The 24,449-nt window shown below is 39.8% G+C and overlaps 1 protein-coding gene across 8 annotated transcripts in view; it reads right to left on the bottom strand.

Annotated features, from left to right (window-relative positions):
• The window catches only part of ENOX2 (ecto-NOX disulfide-thiol exchanger 2), a 290,848-nt gene that overhangs the window by 65,693 nt on the left and 200,706 nt on the right, over nt 1-24,449 (bottom strand). For all 8 annotated transcript variants that reach the window (XM_039463952.2, XM_039463951.2, XM_039463953.2 and 5 more), the window contains 2 exons: nt 20,031-20,165; nt 5,029-5,184 (listed from right to left, as the gene is read on the bottom strand). In XM_039463952.2, coding sequence (XP_039319886.1) covers nt 5,029-5,184; nt 20,031-20,127 — 253 coding nt within the window. In that variant the 5' untranslated portion in view covers nt 20,128-20,165. The remainder of the gene's footprint in view (nt 1-5,028; nt 5,185-20,030; nt 20,166-24,449) is intronic.

The raw sequence follows: 24,449 nt of genomic DNA, 5'->3' as shown, positions 1-24,449 counted from the left end.
GTACATTTTATGTAGATACACCCAGAAAAGTCTAGTAAGCAGTTGGCTACATGTATCTGAAGCTCAGAAGAGATATAGACTACAAATATAGATTTGGAAGTCATTAGCATGTGGTGATAATTACCTCATACTCTTTTGGTTTTCTTTCTAGAGCTCTGACTCTTCCTTCTGTCATCATCCATCCAACTCTCCCTCCGTCCATCATTCAACACATAGTTATTGAACACCTACTATATGTAAGGCACTTTTCTAAGTGCTGGTGATAAATCAGGAGACAAAAAAGACAAAAATTTTGGCCTGTTGGGGTTTATATTCCACAAATTATATAGTTTGTTGAAAGGTAGTAAGTCCAGTCTGGGCAACATGGCAAAATCCTGTCTTTACAAAAAATACAAAAATTAGTTGGGCATGGTGGGGCATGCCTTTAGTCCCAGTTACTCAAGAGGCTGAGGCAGGAGGATCACTTGAGCCCAGGAGGTGGAGGCTGCAGTGAGCCAAGATCACACCACTGCATTCTGGCCTGGGCAACAGAGTGAGACCCTGTCTCAAAAAAAGATACATGTTATATAAAAAATAGAGAAGGTAAATAGGATTGGAACTGTGGCAAGGAGATAAGTTTTAAATAGGTTATCAGGGTCACTGAGAAAGTGACATTTGAGCAAAGACTTCAAAGAAGTGAGAGAGTTAGCCATGCAGATATTTAGAGGGAAAGCATTCTGGGCAGATGGAAGAGTTAGTGCAAAGGTCCTATGATGGGAGGGTGCCTGGTGCATTCTTGGAACAGCATGAAGATCAGTGTGACTGGAACAGAGCGATTGATGGGGAGGAGAGTAGCAGATGAAGTCAAAGAGACAATGTAGGGGAGAAACAGATCATATATGTCCTTCTAGGCAATTTTAAGGACTTTGGTCTCTATTGTGAGTGAAATGGGGAACCATTCAAGGGTTCTGAGTAGAGAAACGACATGAACAGATTTAGGTTTTAAAAGGCTGTTTTGTTGAGAATAGACTGTAGGGGCAAGGGTGAAGAAGGAAGACTAATTAGAAGGCTATTACAATAATTTAGAAAAAGACTCATGGCAGATAAAAACTAAATCATAGCAGTGGTTATTGGAAGGATTATAGACATATATAGAGACATATATTGTTAGGTAGGCTGACATAATTTTCTCACAGATTAAATGCATTGTGCAAGGGAAAGAAATCCGTTAGATTTAACATTCACTATTTAAGTGAAAATGCCTAAGAGTGATTCACTATAATTTTATTTCCAATATGTTTCATGTAGAAGTGACCCAGAAAGGGGTATGCTTGAAGGTGAGCTGAAGGAGAGCATGAGGAGTATGAGGTCAGGAAGCTGCTGAACTTGACTAAAGGGCAGGTACATGGCAAGTAGAAGCGATGAAGACAGTCATACGAAGCAGACAGGTGAAAGGTTTTTGAGGTCAGGAGTTGGACTATGAATCTGTAGGCAATGGGAGCCCCAGGACAATTTCATGGTTCTGTATATGTGACAAGCACTTGGATGAAAGGTCAGATGGGACACAGGGGAGGGAATGGATGGCAAAGATACTTTCTAATAAAGCAACACAACTTAGAAGCAGACTGGATGGTGAATAAAGATACTGTATGAGTCCCTGATTCACAAGACTTTATTGTTGAGAGGAATTTCAGAGGCCAGTGAGTGCAAGAGAATATACCAGAGACAGGTGGAATAAGGAATGGGGTTTATAATTGATAGGGTTTGGCCCTGTGTCCCTGCCCAAATGTCATGTAGAATTGCAATATCCCATGTTAGAGGTGGGGCCTGGTGGGAGGTGATCGGATCAGGGGGTGGATTTCTCATGAATAGTTTAGTACCATCCTTTTGCTGCTGCTCTTGTGATAGTGAGTGAGTTCCCGTGAGATATGGTCGTTTAAAAGTCTGTAGTACCTCATCCCCATTCTCTTGTTCCTGCTCCTGCCATGTGAGACACCTCGCTCCATCTTTGCCTTCTGTCATGACTGGAAGCTTCCTGAGGCCTCCCCAGAAGCAGAAGCCACTATGCTTCCTGTATGGCCTGCAGAACCATGAGCCAATTCAACCTCCTTTCTTAAAAAGGACCCAGTCTCAGGTATTTATTTATAGCAATGTGAGAACGGACTAATACAATAATCAAGGCCTGATCAGGGTTGGTGGGCTGAGATGATAAGGGGTTCGGTCACACCAAATCCCTGTTCTTCCTGTCCTACCCTGCTCTTCGCATCTCACATTCACAAAGCAATGTCTTGAGGCCACTAACAATGTTACTTCGCGATGCTTTCAGTAGAAAACCAAGAGAAACACCTCTTTTAGTGTTTCTCCACCCAAGTAATCCAAGCCCCCTTTGAACAAAATTCAAGTTCTAAAAAGCAAACAGAACACCAGTTTACTTTAAACTGTGTCAAGAGTGTTATGTTTGAATTCAGTTCCAAGGCTTGGTTCCTTCACAGAAGCCACCAATTTACTGGTACTAGCTGTCCTGTAAGCATTCTTTTTTTTTTTTTTTTTTTTTTTTTTAACAGTCCAGAGGTCTTTTATTTATTTATTTATTTTTAACACCCATTATGCCATGAATTCATAGGGAATAGGTTCCAGCAGCTCAGGCTCCTTCCCATTGGTTCTCACAAAGTGTGCTTCTCTGGGTGGAGCAGGCTGGCGCTTCAGTTGGACCCAGGTACCTTTCTCTTTGGCTTCTTTCTTTTTCTGATCATTTTCCTTCACACGTTTTAGGAAGCTATCTCGGCTCTTAGAGTGCTTGATGTGCTCAATACGCACATTAATTCTCTTGGCAAGAATCTTGCCCTTAACTTGTTTGTTTACAACAATGCCAACAGCATGCTGGGTAACATTGTAGACCCTTCCAGTTTTGCCATGATAACATTTGTGGGGCATTCCTTTTTGAACAGTACCCATTCCCTTGATGTCTACAATATCACCTTTCTTATAGATTCACATATACGTGGCCAAAGGAACAACTCCATGTTTTCTAAAAGGCCTAGAGAACATGTATCGAGTGCCTCTCCTCTTTCCCTTTGTGTTCGTCATTTTGGCGAATTACTGGAAGATGGCGGTTCCGGCCGAAAGGCCCTGTAAGCATTCTTAATACAAGGATGAAGAACTAAAAGATGGAGCCATGAGGGAGATGTGTTGTCCTCTCACTCTGTGGCCCTTCCAACTCAGAACTGAAGAGGCGTGGCTGCAGGTGTGGAAAGATAAAAATGTATTTGAGAGATGTCAGTTCCTTTCTTTTACTAGAGGTTATAAAAAGTTAGAGCCTCTTCAAGCTATATATTTCTAGATTCATTTGAAGACTGCTCAAGAATATCATCTATGTGTCATAAACAAGGCATCTGTGTTATTCCTTAGAAATTTACAAACTGAACATCCTGTAAAGTCAACTACTGTACCCAATCTGGACATTACAGGTTGTGAGCCATCCTGTTAGCCTGGATGTGTTTGAGACAATGAAAGTCTGCTGCAGGCTGATTATGCAATAAATGAATGATTAAATCAGCAGGATTCTACCCTTTCATAAGCAGGAGGTTTTACCACGGGCAGTGCCTAAATTCATGGCTTTTTATGTAGAAATGGTGCTATCAGGAATATACAGCTTTCTCTAATCCAAAAGCAACACACTGAAAGAAAGGTAAAAAAGGCCATTGCCCACTGTAGGAACAGTGGAACAAAGATAAAATGGTGCTGCTCATTCACCTAAGCTCTAAACACAAATCCAGGAATGACCATTTGAGTTGGCAAGTACGGCATACAAGGGGCATCTTATTCTCCATTCCCTCATTCTCCTTGTGACATACTAGCTCTTCTCTCAATATAGTCTTCTGAGATGCTGGCCTCCTGGATTTCTTATTGGTTTGGAACAATGTCTCCTGTTGACAACCAAGTTTAAAAACCAGAAGAAAACATAAAGATCTTTTTTTTTTTTTTTCTAGCAGAAGGGGCCAAGATGATCTATCCAACCAACTCTAATTGATTCTAAAATCCTCTGTTATGAGCAGACCATACTAAATAGAATCTGGGTTCCTGCCAGGGCTTGGACCATGATTAACTGATCCTTATTTAAGGTAGGAGATGAAATTTTTGTCTGAAGTCACATGTCAAAGATTCATATTTATCCTGATAGGGCAAGGCCATTTGATCTATGCCTTAAACCACTGAATATATCCCTTAACAAGCAGCTCTGATCTTTGTATTGCAGTGGTGGTTCCCTTGATATGCCACCTAGTATGACTAGAGCTATGGAAAATCATTAATGAGGTTTGGGGCACATGCAGAATCAGCTACTAATCATTTAATGTATATAAAACCCCAAATGGATCTGGAAAAAAGTTTTAGTCAACTATTATTACTGGGACATTTTAACTAAAATATGGCCACCATATCTTTACACATGTTTTAAAGTGAAGCTAAGGAGAAGGCTGTTCATTACTGACAAATGGATCTCGAGATTACTTCTACTTGAACTACAAGTAGTGTGACTCAGTCTCAATATTTCTCTCTACACTTCCAGTATGTTGAACCATGCCTCACTGTCTATTACAGCCCATCAGTTGAATAGCAGTGGTTTGAATGATGTGTGAATAGCTGCTAGTAGTGGAAGATTCTTAGCACCGAATGTATATTCTCATGTGCCTCCAACCACACTCTGTCTCTTCCATCATCAGCACATGGGGCAGTTATGAAAAGGAAAGACTGCAAATGATGGTGTTGAGCAATTTGTATGCTTCCTTCTGTACTAACACACTTGAATTCCTTACCAGACGGCATTAGAAACATGTACCATTTGTACTGCAACCTGCACACAAAAGTCTACTTTTCTGTGCATAAAATTCAACCTTGCCTAACAAGATAAAATTTTCCTATCTTCTGTTCTCTAGGTGAAGTTTCCATACAAACCTCTATGAAGCCCTTGGGTATTCTTTTGAAAAAGAAGAAAGCTTTCTTGTACACTAAAACATTGTGTCTTGCGTAAAGAAAAAAGCAGAATATTACTTGGATTTGGAGGGAAGAGCGTGCAACTTTTACAGTGTATGATCTCTTTTACTACTGGCATATCTGGAGGAATTGGTGGAGGTACTATTCCCAAACCAGGCATCATTGGAGTTATTGGTGGAATTCCAGTCATCATTCCAAGAGCAGGATCAAAGTCTAAAAAAGGAGAAGAGAGCACAATAAATGACACGAGGCAAGGTTTAGTGGTGATAGAATGTTACTTTGTAAGCTTCAAATCAAAGGTCTTTCTAAGACAGAGGCAAAATATTTAACAAGTGTGGTACTTAGTATTCCCAGTTTTTTTTTTTTTTTTTTTTTTTTTTTACATGGAATCTTGCTCTGTTGCCCAGGCTGGAGTGCAACGGTATCATCTCAGCTCACCACAACCTCTGCCCTCTGTCTCCTTGGTTCAAGTGATTCTCCTGCCTCAGCCTCCCGAGTAGCTGGGATTATAGGCATGCACCACCATGCCTGACTAATTTTGTACTTTCAGTAGATACGGAGTTTCTCCATGTTGGCCAGGCTGGTCTCGAACTCCCGACCTCAGGTAATCCACCTGACTCGGCCTCCCAAAGTGCTGAGATTATAGGCATTGAGTTATCGTGTAGTTGTGCATTTTCCTTTTGGGATGGGCTGTTTTGTTTGATCAGGGCTTATTTAAGACTCTGCATCTAATTTTGGCATCCAAGGTCTTTTATAGCATGGCCATGCCTTGTCTATTGATTTTGCCTCTTCTACTTTCCAACACACACTCTCTGCTCCATTCCGAGAAGGCTTTTTACTGTCCCTTGTACAGGGTTTCTTTGTATAGTACAGCATGGTATAAGAGCACAGAGCTTTGGGGATCAAGCAGACCTGGGTTTTAGGTCTACCATTTGCTTGGCAGGATGAACTTCCATTTCCTCATCTGCAAAATAGGGTTAATGCCACCTCCCTTACAGGGAGCTGTGAAGAGTAAACAAAATGATGAATCTAATATGTTGAGCATAGGTTTGATAAATAACTACTCTCTGTGCCTTTGTTCATGTTGTTCTTTCTGCTTGGAATTATTTGAGCCTCTGCAAATTCTCGCCATGCTTCAAGGCCTGGCTTAAGTGTCACCCTCCTTGAAGAGGTCTTTCCAGATAATTCTGGCTCATTCTTGACTTTGCATCTACAAGCTGTTGGTTCCATACTTGTTACCACTGAATTTTATTTTATTTTGCACCATCCTTTGTTTAATTCAGGGATGCCTCTAGCATGTGTGGGGGCACCCAAGCGAGTATTTTTTTTGTGGAGCCTATCTACGTACACAATTTGTTTTACCACTAATCAGTACTGGCAGCATTTTTGTGGCACAATCTCATGTAATACCGTGAAAGAAATGTCACAGCAGCCAGCTGGAGTGGTTTCTTTATCAGGTCCCTCTTCTGGAACCAAGACTCGGGGGAGGATTCCATAGCCACGAGTCCTGAAACTTCTTGGGGCATCTAGTTCAGTGCACATATAGGTTAGAGGATTGGAGATTGTCCCAAGGGGGAGAATTGGGGACTCTGGTACACATGTGTCCAGTTTAAGATTGGGGCTTCTCAGATGATACTGCCAGCCACAGTCAGTCCCAGACAATGGAGGGAAACTCAGAAAATTTCAAGAAAGGTGCTTCTTGCAATCAGAATACAGGGAGGAGCTGCTCTGGACTCAGGGCAGCTGCCCTGATGCCACTGCCTGCCTTGGCTCTGGGAGGGGACTTAGAAATTATCCAGGTAGGCATTCCAAACCACAGGGGCCCCTGAAGAGGAGCCCCACTTGCCTGGGTCTAAAAACAGTATTGATTTCATTGTTTAAAGCTTTCCTCTAGATCAAAATGAGATTTCTTTGAGAGAAGGGAGTGCACTCTACATCTTTGTTTCTTTGCCTCCCACTTCTGCCTTCACTATAGAACAACACACAGTGGACTGCAAAGAAAGAAAGTACTGCAGCCTGAGGGGTTCTGGTAATGCAGCAGCAGGAGCAGGCCCTACTCCCAAAGACTTTACCATGTTCACCACATAGGCCAGAGGGGCAATACCTGTACATATATCCTTAAAGTGGCCCTGAAGTCCCCTGAGTGGCTATTTTTCTCTAAGATACTGTAGGAGGTCAACCTTAATAGCAGGAAGAACCCAGGATTCCCACAGATGCATAATCAGTTCTAACAGGCTCAATAAGAGGGTGATCTGTGACTGCGTAGATGGACAGGTGGGTGGCACATGGGCATCCCGTTACAAAAGTATCCCAAGCAAGTGAGGGCATTCCCCAGATTCTCATATGCCTCTTATCCTGTGATGTCAAGACCCTGAAAATGTTTGGAAAGAAAAAAATTTCTCCCAAGAGGAAGTCTTATTTTTATGAAAATATTTACTTTTAGGCTGGGTGCAGTGGCTCATGCCTGTAATTCCAGCATTTTGGGAGGCCAAGGCAGGCGGATCACAAGGTCAAGAGATTGATACCATCCTGGCCAACATGATGAAACCCTGTCTCTACTAAAAATACAAAAATTAGCTGGGCACGGTGGTGGGCACCTGTGATCCCAGGTACTTGGGGGGCTGAGGCAGGAGAATTGCTTGAATCCAATAGGCAGAGGTTGCAGTGAGCTGAGATTGTGCCACTGCACTGCAGCCTGGTGAAAGAGCAAGACTCTATCTAAAAAAACAAAAACAAAAACAAAACTTGCATGTACACACACACACACACACACACACACACACACACACACACACACACCCTCTTCCACCTATGGATCTCATATCTATACTTTCCTCCACATAGTAGTTATATGACGTTGAAAAAAGTTTCTTAATATCTATGTGCCTCCATTTCCTTTTTTGGTAGAAGTAGGGGGTAAATAATGACATTTAGCTCAAAGGATGAAAGCATAGAACAGATATGAAGATCTCTGGCATGACAGATAGTCCTGATAGATAAGTGTCCTTCCTTCCATTTAAAATGTGAAAACCCACAGTGATAAATGCACTGATTCAGGCATTCATTCCCCATTCACAAACATCTGTGATCGGCTTCCTACATGTCCGGCTCCATGGAGGTGTTGGGGATGGTGTCTAGGTTTCCCTTTTGATCTTACAGAACTTAAGACTTCTGATACTCTGTCTTCCTATGATGTAAAATAAGAGCACTATGGTTAAGAATGCCATTTATGTCTTTGGAAAAGTTAATTCCTCATGCAGAAGATTTTGGAGAGATTGTTAACATTATCTCATTCATTTACAAACTGTTAATTTTTGTCAGGAAACGATCAGATTAGATTGTGTGCCAATGGAACAATCCCATCTATTTTTCCTCTCCTACTGAAATGTTTGTCTTCCCTTTATTGTTCTGCCTGACTCCTTATTGTTATTCATATAGCTCTGTCACTCACAACTCTACCTTACCACAGATTACAGAAACATCAGTTCATTAAACAAGTTCTGCCACTTCAGTTGAGAAGGAAATGCCTGTCTCCATGTACTGTCACTAATAAATTGAGACAAACAGAAAACAAATATACAGGATAAATATAACTCCTGACTGATGTACTTACCACTCTGCTATTTCATATAATTGCATTAATATTTTATAAATTCATTTAAAAGCAAATGTATTCATGGTATATGGCTAATGCCAGAGTAGCTAAACTGCCCCTCTTCCTTTTGTTCAAGATGCCAGGAGTTCCATAGGCTATGCTGTCCATAAGGGCTTGCTAGAGGGCAGGTTGTACACGACATTTCAAAGGATTCTATCGTGTTGATTATTTCTTTTGTTTATCTTTAACCATTAAGCACCAAAATGAATGTGGATTTCCAATGTCAACCAAGGAAACCATTTCAATTCATGGGATTTATACATATATTGCAGAACCTGAAAAATCAAAGAAGTCCAGCAATTTAAAACACACTGGGAATAGAACACCAGATAAATTCTCTCCCTTTTCCAGGCCCCTGGCCTAGCTTGTGGAGTATTACCAACATTGCCACTTATATTAGGAATTCAAACTTTCAAAGATTTGAAATGATAGAAAAGAGTTATGGAAAAGGCCAGGTATTCCTCCAAAGTCCTCTCCACAATAAATAACCTGTTCTGCTTTGCTTTTACAAAACGCTTCTTCAACACCCTTTCCCCACCACCTTCTTGACTCTTGGCATGGCCATTGCCAGAAGAGCCATGACATGTTGATTTGTATTCCCTCTTTTTTTTTTTTTTTTTTTTGAGATGGAATCTCACTCTGTTGCCCAGGCTGGAATGTAGTAGTGCGATCTCAGCTCACTGCAAACTCTGCCTCCCAGGTTCAAGCAATTCTCCTGGATCAGCCTCCTTAGTAGCTGGGATTACAGGTATGTGCTACCACGCCTGGCTATTTTTTTTTTTTTTTTGGTACTTTTAGTAGAGATGGGGTTCCACCATTTTTGCCAGGCTGGTCTCGAACTCCTGACCTCAAGTGATCCACCTGCCTCAGCCTACCAAAGTGTTGGGATTACAGGCATGAGCCACTGTGCCCAGACTGTATTCCCTCTTCTCATTCATGTACTTCCCAAAGTCCTAGCCCACTGGAAATTCTGCAAATGCTGTCTGTTAGCTGGGGCCAACTTGCTCCTCAGACTTGCAACTCTACCACACGATTTTAAGTAATGTTTCCATGTAGCCTTAAGCCTTCCTGCTACCTAGCAACTTGCACTTACTCAACCTTGGCAGAGTTATTATTGTCCATCCTCTGTACACATCTGAGCCAAGGAGTTACAATAGAGGCAAATGTCAATCTGCGCAGCTACCCACTTGTCCCTGTATCTATTAATTCAATATTTTGATGACAGGCCTTCTGTCAGGTGTTGTGATTGCAGAAATGACTAAGACAAAATCCTTGGCTTATACTCTAGTTTGGAAACAACTATGCAAATAGTTACAATGCTGTACCATCAATGAATCACCATAACTGTTTATTAAATGCTTAAAATGTTCTAGGTTCAGTGCTAAGCATTTTATATAATCACATTCTAACAGACCTGTGAGTTTAGATACCGTTATCCTTCATTTTATGGATAATGGAATTGAGGTTCAAGGGGTGTTTAGTTACGTGCTCAAGTTTACATAGCCAGTAAGAGGTACATCTAAAATTCAAATCCAACTTGGTCTAATTCTAATGCTGTTAACCACTACACTGCCTCTCAATGTAGTATGACAATTGTTTCAATGAATTAATATGATTGCAGATATAAAGTGAGGCAAGTATGTTGAAAAAATAAGGCATATGAGCAACAAAATGTTTACATACAATTCTTTTCCCCCCAATATGGTGGATTAAAATCGGTTATAAATTCTTTAATTTTCCTTCCATCAAGGCAAGGGTCTATGCCCCCACCCCTTTGAATTTGGATGGGCTCTAGAACTGATATAACCAATAGAATATGGCAGAAGGGATATTGTGTCCTTTATCAAGCCCAGGCATTAATAGAGATGCAATTTCTACCTTTTGTTTCTAGAAATATGTGATACGAGAGCTTTGCATCCTCACGTAAGGCTGACTACCCTGCTAGAGAGAACATGTGGAGAGGGACTTAAAGCAAATGGAAGAGGGATCCAGCTGAGCCCAGTCTTGTATGTGTCCTTACCAAGGTGCCATGCCCATGAGTGAAGTCTTGAAATCAGCCTGCCACAACTGAGGTATCCCAGTTGATATCATATGGAACAGAAAAATTGCCCATTTCAGTCCTACCCAAATTCCTCATCCAGAAAAATCTTAAAATATAATAAAATGATTGTGTTTTAAGTCACTAGTTTCTAAGGTAGTCTGTCATAGAGCAAGAGATAAAGAGAATATCCAGCATGGCTGGGGTGGAGTGTGATTGGGTAATACAGTTAACAATTTTCATGGAATGAAAATAGAAAGTATCACATAAAGTATCTGACAAAGATATCACATGTTCCTATTTTATCGTTCAACCCTTGATAGTTTCTTGTTTCTTGGCAGGCCAGTTCATGCTGGCATTCTCTTTTTTTTTTTCTGAGACAGAGGATGATTAAGTCTCACTCTTACCATCCAAGTTGGAGTGCAATGGCACGATCTCAGCTCACTGCAACCTCTGCTCCCGGGTTGAAGTGATTCTCCTGCCTCAGCCTCCCTAGTAGCTGGGATTACAATTGTATGCCAGTATACCCAGCTAATTTTTGTACTTTTAGTAGAAACAGGGTTTCACCATGTTGGCCATGTTGACACTACAACTGACTTAATCTTCACAGCAATCCTAAGGGATGGGAAATAATATTATTCCCTGTTTTACAGATGAGAAAATTGAAGCTCATAGAGATAACACAATAAAGACACACATAGTAAGTGGCTCTCACTAAGCATGCAGTCCTAACCATTAGTCTACATAGGGAAAGACAGACACTCTTTGTCATATTTGTATCTACTTACTCAACCTTGTATGTGAGCTTCAAACCTTCCTATCCAGGAGGCTACCCTGGAGTTGCTTATCTCTAAACCCAGAATTTGCTATTGAGGTATTTGACACATGCATTATAACGGCCTTTCAGGGCATCTTTTTAAAATTCGTTGTTTCAATTTTGGGCTACAAAAGAAGTTGAAATTGTAGCTAGGCCATGTATCAGTAGGAAGTGACATACATTGATTATGTTGCTTACATTTTCAGAACTGGACCTTGGTTCTTACTGAAAGCCCCTTTAAACCCTCAGAAAAGTTCTGCCTGCACTTAATGACTTCCCTCCATCTAAGTGTTCCTGGCCAAATAAAAGCATTTCCGATCTTTTAGGTGTTCCAAAGACCCCTGAGCCCCAGAAAGTAGTTTTTACTCACAGTAAAACCACTGAAATGCAACTATAGATTATTCCAAAATAATTATTTCAAATAGGCTTTAATTATATATGCATAATTAAGCTATTTTATAGCAAGTTATGATTTCAATTGAGTTACATATTTCTGAGATATTATTATTTCTTTAGAGTTCCTACAAAATTCATTGGAAATTAAGAATTTTGCCTGTGTATCGGGAAATTTTAACCCATTACAGTCCTGCCTCCTTTATACATAGATCCTTTAAAAGACTTTTTAGGCAGTCTTTGTCAGATTAGTATTTACCTACTCAACTTTGTATCTCTCTTCTTATCTGAAGAGAGAACACAGATTTCCAAGGACAGCCTGGCTGAACTGTGAGATGATCCTGGACTTCTCACCAGCCATCTCAGAGGCACAAATTCCCAAAGTTTTGTACAGTGACTCTCAAATTCTACCAACATCTGTCCTATTTCCCCAGAAGATTATCTGAACACTTGTTTTAGCTCAGTTGGAAAGGTAAGACAGGGACTGGCTCATGTACAATAGCAAACAAGCTAGCAAACTGGGATTGGTGGGATACATGGCACAATGTCAGTTCACAAAGGTCCTCCCCAAATATCTCATCTTTGATTCCAAATTTCCACCAGTGGAGCTTTATTCCTTTAGTGAAAGGTTTTGCAAAATCTCCCTTTCTAGCCCATCTTCCCTCAACTCGTTTTTATTCATTTACACTGTGTTCTTGCCTTTTTAGAGCATTTGACAGGTCCAGAGTCATGCCCTCCAAAGGTGTTCGGCTTTGGAGAGGCATTAGTGAGGACATTTCCCACTACATCTGTGGTTCCCAGATTTCTGGATTTTGGAAATGAATAAAATAAAATTATATGGAGATTTAAGATCACCAGCCTCTTAATTTGACAAGAAAATAAGTGGGGGAAAAATAACAAAGAAACCAACCAATATCTTATTCATACAGTTCATAAAAGCAAGAACATTTTAAAACCAAAAATACAAGAAGTCTATCATCTCAGAATAAAGGGCAGTCCTTTCAATTGAGCAGATTTAGCTTCATGACAAATTTACTACAGGTTTAGGTTTTACATTTTGCCATAGATGGGTCCTGGTCTACAAACCAGTGTTTGGACTTTTGAGATCACTCAACCGTTTCATTTAGCATGCTCCCCTATATAGGAAACTTCCTGCGAAAAATTTCTTTCAGAACTAGAATGTCACACACACACACACACACACACACACACACACACACATTATTAAGGGTCATGAAAAGCTTCTCTTCCCCTGAGGACTGGTATGTTTTTTATTCACAGAAAATGCAAATTATATAACTGATCAGGTTTCCCTTTTTTGTTTTGGCTGCTCTGTCACAGGGGCAGCTCAACTTCAGAAATCAGATGGGATCCTACAACCTAGATGCCTGAATTTTAATTAGCCTCCCTATCTGGTCTTTGCCTTTTATTCTCATTTATATTTTCCCAGATGCTGATTTTTAAACTTTTTTTTATAAATTATATTTTTTCATATACTGTAATCTTTTTGATGAGATGCTTCAAAGTCTTTCCTGAATGAAGTAATGTAATTCAACTCATAGTTAACCACTGTCTCCATACTGCATACTCTTGCATACCTTCCAGTCATTGATGCAGTATTTCCCCTGCCTACACTGTTCTTAGTTCTTTTATCCTCCTGCCATACTTCTATATATTCCTGGACACCTAACTCAAACGTTACCTCTTTTGTGAACCTTCTCTGACCACCACCATCTAGCTAGCATTTCTCCTCACCACCCTTGGGCTAAAACACTTTTGTACAAGTTTCTATTATGTCACTTGCAACATTATGGTGTAATGATATTTACTTTGTTGCGTCTGCCACTGCAACTTGAGCTTGAAGGCAAGGATTGTGCCATGCCCATATTGGGATACCCTATATCTAGCTCAATATCTTTTCAATGAATGGATGGATAAATAAAAGAACAAATGAACAAAAGGAAAGGAAGGTCTTTCAGCTATTGTCAGTCAAGAGCCAGCTCATACTTGAGTATAGTTTGGATTAGAGAGAGAATGTGGAAGTTCTAAAAGTACTGGAGTCACTATGAGGGTAGGAAACTTTTGTCTTTTTTGTTCATTGCTTTCTCCCCAGGGCTTCTCACAGTACCTTCATACCAGCAGGCTTCAGTGAATATTTCTTGTATGAATGAATGAATAAGCAAATGGTTTCACTCTGCTCCTTCTCCTAATAGTTTCCATGGGGAGTCTTTTCTCTTTTAATGATTGTTTCTATCACTTTGCATTTATTTATTTCAGCTAGTTAAGGTCACGAAATTCTTATCTCAAAGATCCTCCAGCCCTTGAGCTTCATGTACTCTTCCAAAGGCTTTAAATAGTTTAAAATGTTTCCACATGAAAACAGCTGCACAGCATTTATCTACACAGACTGTGATGTTGAGTGCCTCACTATCTATTTCGTGGAGTAGTTCCTGGGAGACGGGAATTCGTTTTTTGCGGGGACCTCAATACACAGTCTCTATTATGTTGGCCATCTCCTGTTTGTTCTTCTGTGGTCCAGATAATACTGTTGTTGCCAGTACTCAAGTCAATAGCATGATGTGCTTGTTCTCGAAGAAAAATATGACACACACAAAGATCATGTAAAGTCATGTGTTTTTGTTGAAGTCCTTCTGTAATATCCACAAGATAAATAACTATAACATTTTAAATCTTTTTAGCTATACCATATAGAACTCATCCATATTCATACTAGTAGGGTCCCAATTATGTTCAAACCAACTAATGATGCCTTGGTCCTGTTTTTGAAAGGATTACCTGGCACAACAGCTACCTGCCAGCTGTTGCGTAAGTGTAGGAGCTTGATGGCATGGTGGAGGCTTAAATGGATATCTCGAGGTGTGGACATGCTCCATGGTGAATCTTGAGAGTACCATCCATAGGTAGAATTCAAGTTTGTTTTGGAGAGACATTAATTTTATCTGGTATATATAATGTTTACATATTGTTGGCTCTTGGATGATGAACAGTGCTCTCCTTTCTCAGTATCTCAACTTTTTTGCCACTAAAAGCATACTCTATTTGTGGAAGATATTAAAAATAATACAAACCGAAGGCCAGGACTTCCTGAGGAGCTTGCAGAACAGTAGTCTGCCATGTGTCATACAAACTCCTTCTTTCTTTCTGTTCCCATCAGACTTGGCCTGTTGGGTCCAGTGAGAACTGCCTCCTTAAGAATGAGTAGGGCTTTGCTCTGGGAATAAGGTCCATGAGTCTATATTTTCAAATATCTCTCATTATTGAGACACAGTCAACACAGCAGAGACATCATAATGAGAGACTCTTCTCTTTTTGGACTTCACAGGCTCCACACTTGGCTTCTATGGATATTTTAATTGAGGTGAAAATAAAGGAAACAGCAGGCAGTATTCAACAAGTATCTCTTAATGGGTCCATCCTTGGATTCGTCTGGAATGACTGGGGCAGAACAATATTCTTTAACCAGAAGGCCTGACTCTTTTGGGTTCCACTAACATTAGTCTTATTGACCAGCTTCTCACAGCAAATACTCTTGCAGGAAAGACAGCTGCCAGCCAGAGGGGACCTCCTGATCTGCCATCATTATGGATTAACTTTATTGAACCACAGCTGTACAAACTACCATGTTACTTGAAAGGGAACTCCACAACAAACTTCATACATAGCCTGTCTCTACTCCCTACTCAAGGAATATAATAATTATGCCAGACATTGCCTTCCTGACAAGTATATGTCCAAGAGACTCAACATCCATAACAGTATAGATTAGAGGTCTCTGGGGGAAAGTGAAGGAAGCTTACATATCACTTGTTTTTCATCAATGTCAAAAGACTTTTCTATTGTCACAGACAGGCCAGATGAGACAGGACAAAGAAAAGTCAGCCGGGCGCGGTGGCTCAAGCCTGTAATCCCAGCACTTTGGGAGGCCGAGGCGGGTGGATCACGAGGTCAAGAGATCGAGACCATCCTGGTCAACATGGTGAAACCCCGTCTCTACCAAAAATACAAAAAATTAGCTGGGCATGGTAGCGCATGCCTGTAATCCCAGCTACTCAGGAGGCTGAGGCAGGAGAATTGCCTGAACCCAGGAGGCAGAGGTTGCGGTGAGCCGAGATCGCGCCATTGCACTCCAGCCTGGGTAACAAGAGCGAAACTCCCTCTCATAAAAAAAAAAAAAAGAAAAGTCTGCTGGCTCAGTAGGAAACCTCCTGAGGGGCATAAAAGTAGCTGAATTACTGAGCCTTTGATGGGTGACTTCAGGCAACAGTTCCATGAAGCTTATTTGCCACCTTTTCCATTTTAAGAAATTTTGGGGCATGGGGAGCTGATTAGGGAAACGTGGTTTATTATTATTATTATTTTTGAGATGGAGTCTTGCTTTCTTTACAGGCTGGAGTGCAATGGCACAATCATGGCTCACTGTAACCTCCGCCTCCCGGGTTGAAGAGATTCTCCTGCCTCAGCCTCCTGAGTGGCTGGGATTACAGGCACACACCACTACACCAGGCTAATTTTTTGTATTTTTAGAAGAGACAGGGTTTCACTATGTTGGCCAGGCTGGTCTCGAACTCTTGACCTTGTGATCTGCCCGCCTTGGCCTCCCAAAGTGCTGGGATTACAGGTATGAGCCACCGTTCCTGGCCTTTAAGGAGATATTTTAACCCATTGGTTAAAATATAACATCATTAAAGATGGCAAGCACTCTGTCCTCCAGACCTTGGCAAGAAGAAAGGTAGGCAGCATTGGAGTGTCATGCCAACCTTCCATTTCTGTGAAAATCCCCACCAGATTTATAAGGAGCAGGCATTAGCACTGTCAGATATATACTGCTCTCTTCACCTGTCACTGTCCAGTGTTTCACCAGGGAAAAAATTCACTGTTGCATTCACTATCCTTCAGTGTTGTTAGGGTAAAGATGAGTCATCATTCAACTTTTTGTGAGCCATATCACATATATGAACTTACAACAATAATAATAATAGCTGACTTAATTGAGGAATTACAGTGAGCCAGGCATCATTCTAAGACTTTACATGTATTAATGCATGAATCCTCATAACATCTCTATAACATAGGTGCCATTATTATCTGCATTTTACAGATGAATAAACTGAGGCATAGAGAGGTGAAGTAACTTGCCAAAGGTCACACAGCTAGTTAATGACAGACAGAGCTTTGACCATAGGCAGTCTGGGTTTAGAACCCATGTTCAAATCTCAACGGTAAACTACCTTCCTAAAATAATACAAAGATGAGAAAAACCAGTTCACACATTACTTAAGTGATTTTATACATAGCTTTACAAAGTATATCTTGGCCTCATGTTATTGCCCCATGCATTTTAAGACAAGAAGGGAACTACTCAACTAATACCAGCATTTCTGAGACCAGGTTTCCAAAGAGTCAAGTAACTTTCCCTGGAGCATGGTGGCAGTCAGTTTCACTGAATTACAGGTCAAAGAGAAACCATTTCTTTACGGTCCTTAAGAAAACAAGATGTGAAGAAGGGGGACAAAGGTAGAAGTTAAAAATACTCTTGAGGTTTCAAATGTCTGGCTGAAGCTGGATGTGCAGAACTCTCATTAGCATTGACAGTGGCTGCATAGCGTCCAGATACTTTCAATTTAAGGGGGAGCTTTGCAGTGATTTGAAGAACGTATGTTAGTACTTCCTTTACATCAAAGAGCATATAGTACTGCTAAGAGTAGTAATAATGACGACAGTTTATCTTTATTGGGTGCTTATTATATGGTAAGCAGTGTGCTAAGTATATTATTTAATGTCCACAGCAATCCTATGAGCTAGGACGCTATCATTATCTCTATTTCACAGATGAGAAAACTGAGGAACAGAGAGGTCAAGTAACTTGCTTGAGGTAGCACAATAAATGGCAGAGCAAGTACTCAAATCCAGGTAGTCCTCTGACTTCAAGGCCTGTGTTGTTAAGTACTAAGCAAGACACTGTCTCTGAAGAAATAGCCCTCTACCACACTGTTAAGAAAACTTACCCTAATCATCTAGCCTTATAATTGACCCCAGCTCAAGCTTTGGGTCTGTAATGATTGCTTGGTGGCATTTTTGTTCTCAATGCTAGGCCTTTCTTTTTCCATGTTACAGATGGGTGGCTAAGTATTGAAGATTACTTTGTGAACTTAGAATTATGCTTATATATGATCATTTACAAATCATATGCTATTAGTTTACATTGAGTCTCCTGGGCTTTAGAGCACATGTGGCCTCAATATTTTTCCTGGGACATTTATAAATATGGTCCAGACTGTCAAAAACTGGGAATATTTAAGTCAAATTAGATTGTCTACTTATCTTAGACTTTAAGTGTTGTGACTTGGGGCCACACCACATGGAGCTATAAAATAATATATATTTTAGTTTAAATTCTATTATAATCAAATAATAAAGAGGTACTAAATAAAAAAACTCATTACTTTTTTAGAAATGTCTGTGAGAAATATATTAATAAGCTGCCATTTTTGAGCTCTTTCTATTGCCAGACATTGTGGTAAGCATGATTTAATTGTCATAACAATCCTAGGAGTTAGGTACTATTAGTCTGATTTTGTGGATGAGGGCACTGAGTCTCAGAAGCTACACAACTGCTTGAGATCAAATCGTGAAAGAAACAGGCTTGGAGGTCAAGCAGACTGAATCCAGAACCTGACGTCTTAACTACTCTGCAATACTGATTCCTACAGTAACATCCACTGATCCCAGATTGGCCCCACTAGTCATTCAAAAGCTAAGGCGATCCATGGTCCAATCATTCTAGCTCTCAAAGGATCCCTGGTTGTTCATTTCGATTGTGGTTGGTCTAATGGAGAAGAATACAGTCTGGTGAACTACAATCCATGATATGAATTATAGTTTGACAGAGTTCTTTGCGCCTGCCACATATAGAATTTAGACTTCTTTTTTCCCCTCCACCCATTTATTATTCACGTACCTTTTTATCTTCATGCTTAGTTGCTTTTATGCTTGTTTCCTGGCTTGTGATGCAATAACATTTTTAAATTCACTATTAGTGTTGCTGTCCAGTGTACCTCACCCTCATTATAAGGATTTAAAATCTGGGCTAGAATTGTGAAATAATGTTTTGGGGGGGGGTGGTAGCTAACTATATAAATAAGTGGCACAACAAAACGGCATTACTCTAAATCTATTTCTAACTTTAATGTGCTTGCAAAACACCTGGGGATCTTGCGAAAATGCAGCTTCTGATTCAGCAGGTCTGTGCTGGGGCCCGAGATTCTGGGATTCTAAGTGGTTCCCAGGTTATGCAGGGCACACTTTGAGTAGGAAGGTTCTAGATTGGCCCGGTCCTGTTGTGCTTTTAAGTAGAGTCACAATTAAATGAATCTGGGGAGATTAATGTTTAGATTGTTTAAAAAGCTGCCTCAGGCTCTCTGAGATGGCAATTCCAAAATGTCTTCAAAAATTCATTGAAAGGATTAATTAGCTCCCACTGTCCAGGAAGCTTTTTTGTGTCTAAACAAAACCCTTCAGGTGTTGTGATGTTTTGCTTCTCATTTTATCTCTAGTGGAGACGGAGTTAGTCCACCATGTCCATTCTATAATGGTTACTTTGTGTATGTGTGTGTGTGTGTGTATATATATATATATATATATATATATATATATATATATATGTATATATATACACGTGTGTGTGTGTTTACACACAGTTCTTCAATGTTAAAAACAGTCTCTGGGCTGTCCTCCACCATCTCCTTTCCTCTACTCTAGGAATCTAAGATTTTGGAGATATCTAAGTGAGTTCTCTTTTCGTCTCCATGTTTATTTGCCTCTTCTATAAAATCTATAAAATTACACAAGCTTTGTAATTCCTTGCCAAAATCCTGTCGCCTTGTATTTCAGTGAGCTGTTTAAAGCTTCAATGACCCTAGCCTGCATTGGCTATACCTCCAGCATGTCCAAAGTGCAAAAGGGAATATACTAGTAACTACCGGCCACCCAGACTATAAAGCTCATATTACAAAAATGCACACTCTAGGCAGAATCTGGTAAATGTCAACTTCAAAATAAGTTGTGTCATACTGCTATATTTATTACCACATGGTCAATAAAAATAAGCACTTGTGAGGTGACTAAAAATAACATACCAGGTAAAATTGGTTGTCCAGCAATTCCCAGTGGTGCCATTCCAAGATTATTCATTGCTGTGGCCCATGCAGTTGGATCTGACATAGGTAGTGTCATTGCAGTGGAATCCACATTCAGAGTTCTACTGTTATCAGCTGAAAAGAAATGACAAGCAAAATTTGTGTTAAGGTTCTAGCATCTAGTTTACTTATAAACATAAATTCTGGCAAACTTTTTAGAGAACTGGCCGGATGGACAAGTGGTGGATAAGGCCTCAATGCCAGGTTTCTTACAAGGGTTAAAACAATACAGCTTGAAGTGGCAGGAAGTCAAGGAATTTGAAAGCAATTTACCAGATGGCATTTTAGTATAAGTGTTTCCTTTCTTCTCTCCCTTTCTTCCCCCTCCGCCTTTTTTTTTCCAAGCATACACAACACAGGAGCTTGGAATGAGTAAGAAGTTTCCTATTCTTCTCATAATCTACTAGCATATGATTACTTCAGCAGCTTCCATCCAAACTACTCATGCATATAAAGCAAGAAAAAACATCCTAGGGCTTCTGTAGTTGGCAATAAAAGATGAAAATTATACTCCTGATAAAATTTCATGTCTTTGAGGCAGTACTATTGAATAGAGCTGGACACACAATCAGCACACATCAAATTAGCTGAATGACAATTCTGGGGGTTAGGGGAACAATGAAAAAAAGCAGACCAGAGACATGGTTCCTGCTCTCAAAGGTTGTACAATCACATTGAAGAGACTGCTGATGATGGTGATAATTATTACCATTATCACCACCTCCACCCATTACTACCTCTACTGAACACTGACTGTATGCCACGTAAATCACTTAGGATGTGTCATTCTCATTTAACTTTTAGAACAAACCTGTAAGGTACGGACTATTTATATCACCATTTAATAGAAGTTTTAGAGACATTTAAGGGAAGTTTTGAAAGGTCAAATATATTGTCCAAGGTCATACAGAATGTATAATTTTTAGCCACTATGCTTTACTATCTCCAGTTAAACAACTAGGAAACAACGAAAGACTCAATGATTTAAAACAGAAATATTACTGAAGTTTATAGTATGCAGAGCTACTGCGACCTGAGTAAGCAGGAAATACTTCATGGAGAAAATAGGACTTAAAAGAATGGACCAGATTTATATAGAGCATGTTATGAGTGATTAGCAGTTATTAGTAGAGGAGAAGGGTCAGACATCCCAGGAGCAGGAATGATATAAACAAAGACATTGAAACAGGTTTTATAAGCATGTGCATGTACACAGTGTCGGGAAAGATATATTCATGAGTCATCTGAGCACAAACAAACTTTCATTTTGAGAAATTTTCCTCTGACTACTGATAGCCATAGAAAAAATCTTTCTATGGCTTTTTTCCTACCTCCAAGTACCTACTTCAGCCAATTACAACCCATGAAGGCAACTCTGTTCTAATAGTAGCTTGCTAAAGTCCAAGGTAACATCAGAGATGACCCTTGCCAGGGTTATTTATACATGTGCTATTTTGGTCACTGATTGGTCAGAACAAGCAAATACAAATGTCTAAAAACATGATTTCTGAAATTTTAGCTTTTGTCATTCTTCTGTAGTGCCTTTGCCTCCTCTCCCTTCATCCCCCCTACACATACACACAGTGATTGATGGCACTAAGTGTTCATTAACTACAGTCAGAAGTCACATTTCAGAGCTAGTGATTTCTCCATCTGTAAGAATTTTAGTCATAATAATCAACTTTCAGTGTTCTCTCACAAAGGCATATCCAAAGGCTAGAAAGAGCCTCCTTGCAAATATTATCAAGAAAACAAACATGGGGTACTGAATATCCTTTGGGTTTTGAATTTACTTAGTGATAATTAGTCTACTTGGACTTCCAATCCCCCAGCTAGGCGAGATAAGATTTTAGAGACTGTTATAGCTGAAAGATATCTTTAGATATTATGGAATCTACACCCTGATTTTCTCTGGTTGCTGAAGAATCACTCCTAGAAGAAATAGGTAGGTTTAGAAGGACTGGGACCCAATGCCAAAAATAATTTCTTGCAACAGTTTGGCTACTCATTGGTTCTGCAGTCCTGAGAAATATTAAAACAAACAAACAAACAGGAACACTTCTCAGTAAAGGATTTTGAAGTCAAAGAATGAGAATTTATAATGTACCAACCTAGCCAAACTCTAGACTAATTTGGGGTGGGATAAGTGTTTGGGGGAAGACAATGATCTAAATTATTTTGAAGGAAAACACAGCATTGCTATTTTCAAAACGTATGGTAATTCACAGTGCTTGCTAAAATGGTAGCAAGTAGAGTTCCTGCTAAGCTTGTTTACAGGAGCAGATAAGGAACATGTGCAATTAACAGCATTATTTTGCCTCAATGAATGTGGTTTTTAAATTCTTAAGAAGTTCTGCTTTAAATGTCCTTCTTATCTTCCTTCCCTACCCTAACACCCGTCTCCACCTGTCAAAATCTCACTCATTTTTGAAGGGTCACCTCAAATGCTACCTTGTTTATGAAACTGACATGGCCACATTGGGAAGGGCTATCTGGCAGAACCTCCCACTGACCTGCACACTGAGGTGGGGCCTTGGAAGTTCATGTGTTTGCAGCAGTAAGGAGCCTGGTCCCTCCTCTTCCTGAGTGGAAGCTGGGATTCAATCTGTGAGGCAGGAAGCACCCCAGCAGGCTTTGCAGAGGGTCCCTGTTTCCCTTTTTTACCCAATAAATTCCATTTTTTCTCACCCCTCAAAGTATCTGCAAGCCTAATCTCTCATGGTTGTATGACAAGAACCTGGCTCTTGGCTGAACTAAGGAAAATGTCCTATAACAAAACCACCTAATCGGAATTAATTACTTCTTCTGAGGTGTTCTCATAACATTTTATCTAGAATTTGATTTTCACATGTTTTCTCATTCTCTCACTCCTTCCCTGCAAACTAAACTTTTTTGAGTCTTACTATATGCAATGTTATTTTGCTAGTAACTAGGAATACAGAGATGAACAAAACTCATTTACACTCTGGAAGAATTCAAAATATAGACGTATAAACAATCCAATATAAATTATTATAATAAGTACTGTAATAAAACCATGACTAGAGTGCTATGGGAACACAGAGGAGTAATGAAAGCTGCTGGAATGGGATTGGGTATATGTGTTTCTGGTTATGGGGTGGAGAAGGAATGCCAGGGAAGCCTTTACTGGGAAAGAATCATTTGAAATGAGTCTTTAAGGAGGGACAGGATTTTCTTCCAGGTAGTGAATAGAAGATTGGGGTAAAATGAGCATTCCAAGAAACAAGAAGGACTGAGCGTTTACCATTGACTGCCTTGGATTATTGTTATTGTGTACATGCCTCCCTTCTGCTGGCCTGCATGCCTCTTTTAGGTCAGGGACTGGATTTTAGGCATTTTCTTTCCTTATTTCTTAGTTTAGTGTCTAGTATAAAGTAGGTATTCAAGAAATATTTAAGTTAATAAAGAAAATGAATTTACATTGATCTGGGGAATAATAAGCAATCTATACAATGACACTCATTGATTATTTGTATACCTTTTCAGAATGACAAATTGTCTTGAAGAGATGGCACATTGCTAAGCCAATTCTTTCTCTAGGACAACTGAATACTTGTAGAAATTTACTTAGTTACAACCAGGGATAAATATGCCCAACTAATAACTCAGTTTGATCTCATTAGCTATAATCTTTTTCCCATATCAGCATAATCATACATAAAAGCTTGTGAAATTTTGTTTTCAAATGAAAATCCCAGATGATTACCTCTGGCAGCAATCTGGATTCAAGGTCCACAGTAACAAAACATGTTGTGCTAAGCATCTGTTTAGAATTATCACTTAGTGGTGGAAAAGTTAAGTTCTGGCCTGATCCACTTTCCAGACTAGAAATGGACATCTAGTAATTTTCCCTTGAAACCTACAATCACTGGCAGCAGCCAAGCTTATTCAGAAGGTGAGTGCTACTGGTTGTCAAGTGGTCTTCGGAATACCTACCCAAAGTCTGAAGAACATGTCCTGCTATGCTGGTTTTCCTATTCTGCTGTGTGACAAGCTCTCAAGAGGTCAGAGATTGTAGACTGGTTGTGAGTAAGTGCCTTTTATGTAATTTGGTTGAAAATATGGCGCTTTGGAATAAGCTCATTAGTAGCACCAAAAAGAAGAAAAGGTTTAGAAGTGATCATCTACTTCAACTTGGTATTGTTCTATAATTATCAAATCTCTGCCATCTGTATTGTTTATGCATCACTAACTTGTCAATCACTGTTAAAGTTACTTGATTTTGAAGACTACACACACACACACACATACACACATACACACACATTATTTCCTTTGAAACAAGGACAACAGTATATCGGTGCCGTCTCTTTAACTGTATTCATTTTCATTAAGACA

The sequence above is a fragment of the Saimiri boliviensis genome, chromosome X, assembly GCF_048565385.1.
Source record: "Saimiri boliviensis isolate mSaiBol1 chromosome X, mSaiBol1.pri, whole genome shotgun sequence".
Taxonomy (NCBI): domain Eukaryota; kingdom Metazoa; phylum Chordata; class Mammalia; order Primates; family Cebidae; genus Saimiri; species Saimiri boliviensis.
The sequence above is the reverse complement of the archived record's forward strand: the minus strand, read 5'-3'. Positions and strand labels throughout refer to the sequence as shown.